Below are 2305 nucleotides of genomic sequence, written 5' to 3'. Positions count from 1 at the left end.
CTTTTGCAGGTGTTTAGAGTTAATTTGTTGATTCAGATGATTTGGTTAGGGATTTTAGATTTTTCTTTACCTTTTTACCAAAATCATCAATATTAAAACAATAAAAGGCTTGAACTACTTCAGTTGCTGTGCAATGAATCTAAAATATATGAAAGTTTAATGTTTATCAGTACATTACAGAAAATAATGAACTTTATCACAATATGCTAATTTTTTGAGAAGGACCTGTATACTGTTGAAACATTTTAAAATAAATAAAAATGACAAATAAGATTTTCTTTCAATTGGTATAAAATTATTCAACCTAAACGGACAAACTTTTCACATGAAATGTAAACTGGAACACTCAGCCGAGTACTGAATCATCATCCCAGTATCATTACGGGTATCTCAATATTGATACTTGGTACTGGTATCAGTTTTGAGTATTAGGGCTTTTTTTTGGCGAGTACTAGTACTTGTAAAAAGGTTGGTATCAGTAGCGGGACACCAGTAGTGCAGTTCAATGTGTGGGACAGCTGGCTCCATTTAAAACTGTTTGGGAGAAAATCTGGTTTAATCTGAGAATATGGAGACTGCTTTGAGAGATCAGATTCACTGCCAAACTGCAGCTTTTAGGAATTCTGCTTTTGAATCTCCCCTCAGTTGAAATGGGCCTGATGAGCGGAGGGTAACGCAAGGTTTAAGGGTCCCGTGAACTCACCTTGGTGGGCCTGCCAGGTAACCGACAGACATGTAGGAAGAAACACATTCAGAGCAAACAGAACCAAATCAGTCTACGGTGACGGCACAGAGAATGCCGTCATCCGTCTGCTACAGTCAAACTTTCCAGAAACACGATGCATGCTTGTAGTTGAAGACGTGAGCGGGGAAAGATGGTGGGACTTGTTAGTGAGCTGCTGAACTTTCAGGTTTGTTCACCGCAGAGACTAAATATTTACATGATTCCTAGCAGGCTACTCTTCAGACACCAAGCATCTAAGACAAAGGTGAGAGGGGAAACGACTGACGCACAAGGCGACTCAGACGGCATGCTTGAAGAGAAATGCTTTCACCTTACAGGTATCAGATGAATAAGTAGAAATTCAAGTAATTATTGTGAACTTGTGGCAGCTTCGGACCTGTGCTGCAATTAGAGACTACCGGTTTCCATTTCATTGAGCGAAAAAAAATCTCTCGGTCTTGTTTGTGACGATATCTGCAGGAGGCACGCTGTCAAATCAGCACAGGAAGTCTTTGGGTGTAGTTAACACTTCTACTAATCTGTGGGGCTCAAAGTAAAATCTGAAGAAGCGTGAAAAGCTACAACAAAGAAGTGTCATCAACAGGCTCCAAAAGACGTCGACAAAACGGTCAAAATAATGTAAATTAGGCAGCAAATTAGTGGCATCAACAGAAGTGTCGTTTATTTTTATTTCTGCAAGAGACTTCTTGTTCCATTTCAGTTTCTACTTCTTTTTATTTACTGCTGCTTTCCTTCTGCGGGGTTCACCGTCACGAGAGAGGTCGCATGAAGGATTTGGCCTTTAGTTTAGGATGAAGTTAGAAAAACACTCGGCACTGCTTGTGTCGCTCTCACCTCGTGTTTCAGCTCTGCGATCTGATCTTTGAGGTCGCGGATGTACTGGCTGGAGTCTGTGTGGTTCAGCTGGCCCTGGACCTTCCCTTCTTCTTTCTGTTGGGAGAAGACGACGTTAAACACAAACAGCCCAAATCATCTGCAGAAACGGTCAAATAAAGGTCCGGCTGGAAGGTCATCTTATGCTGAGCGATGATGGAGTTGAGGCCGTTTCGGCCATGAAAGACCTTGTGCAACATCACAAGATGTCCTGCTCACAGTATGTGTTGTGAATGATTTCCAGTTGTGGGCCACATGTGACTCTTTGGTCCCTCTGCAGTGGCTCTTTGAAAATGTGACCAAAAATAACAGAATTTTTATTTTTTTTATTTTTTGGTTCTTATACTCACAACAACAGAAATAAACTGTATGCAAATACAGTGGGTAAAATAAGTATTGAACACGTCACCAGTTTTCACAGTGAATATATTACTAGAGGTGCTAATGACATGAAATTTTAAACAGATGTCGGTAACAACCCAAGTGATCCATACATACAAAGAAATCAAACCATAAATGTCCAGAAATGAAGTTATTTGTAATAATGTGGAATGGCACAGGGAAAAAGTATTGAACACACTTACTGAAATTTGTCTAATACTTTGTACTTTTTGGGCTGATGTGCAGTGCCATTTGACCTCCAAACATGATGTGTATTCTGGCATCCAAACAGTTCAATGTTGGTCT

General features: G+C 40.2%; 1 protein-coding gene across 1 annotated transcript in view; it reads right to left on the bottom strand.

Annotated features, from left to right (window-relative positions):
- LOC106529629 (EVI5-like protein) overlaps nt 1–2305 on the bottom strand; it is a gene marked incomplete at its 5' end in the record, with an annotated part of 41974 nt that overhangs the window by 5272 nt on the left and 34397 nt on the right. Inside the window, 1 exon segment of the mRNA XM_014025105.1 lies at nt 1580–1675. Within this exon segment, the coding sequence (XP_013880559.1) occupies nt 1580–1675 (96 nt within the window).

The sequence above is a fragment of the Austrofundulus limnaeus genome, unplaced genomic scaffold, assembly GCF_001266775.1.
Source record: "Austrofundulus limnaeus strain Quisiro unplaced genomic scaffold, Austrofundulus_limnaeus-1.0 Scaffold456, whole genome shotgun sequence".
Classification (NCBI taxonomy): Eukaryota; Metazoa; Chordata; class Actinopteri; order Cyprinodontiformes; family Rivulidae; genus Austrofundulus; species Austrofundulus limnaeus.
The sequence above is the reverse complement of the archived record's forward strand: the minus strand, read 5'-3'. Positions and strand labels throughout refer to the sequence as shown.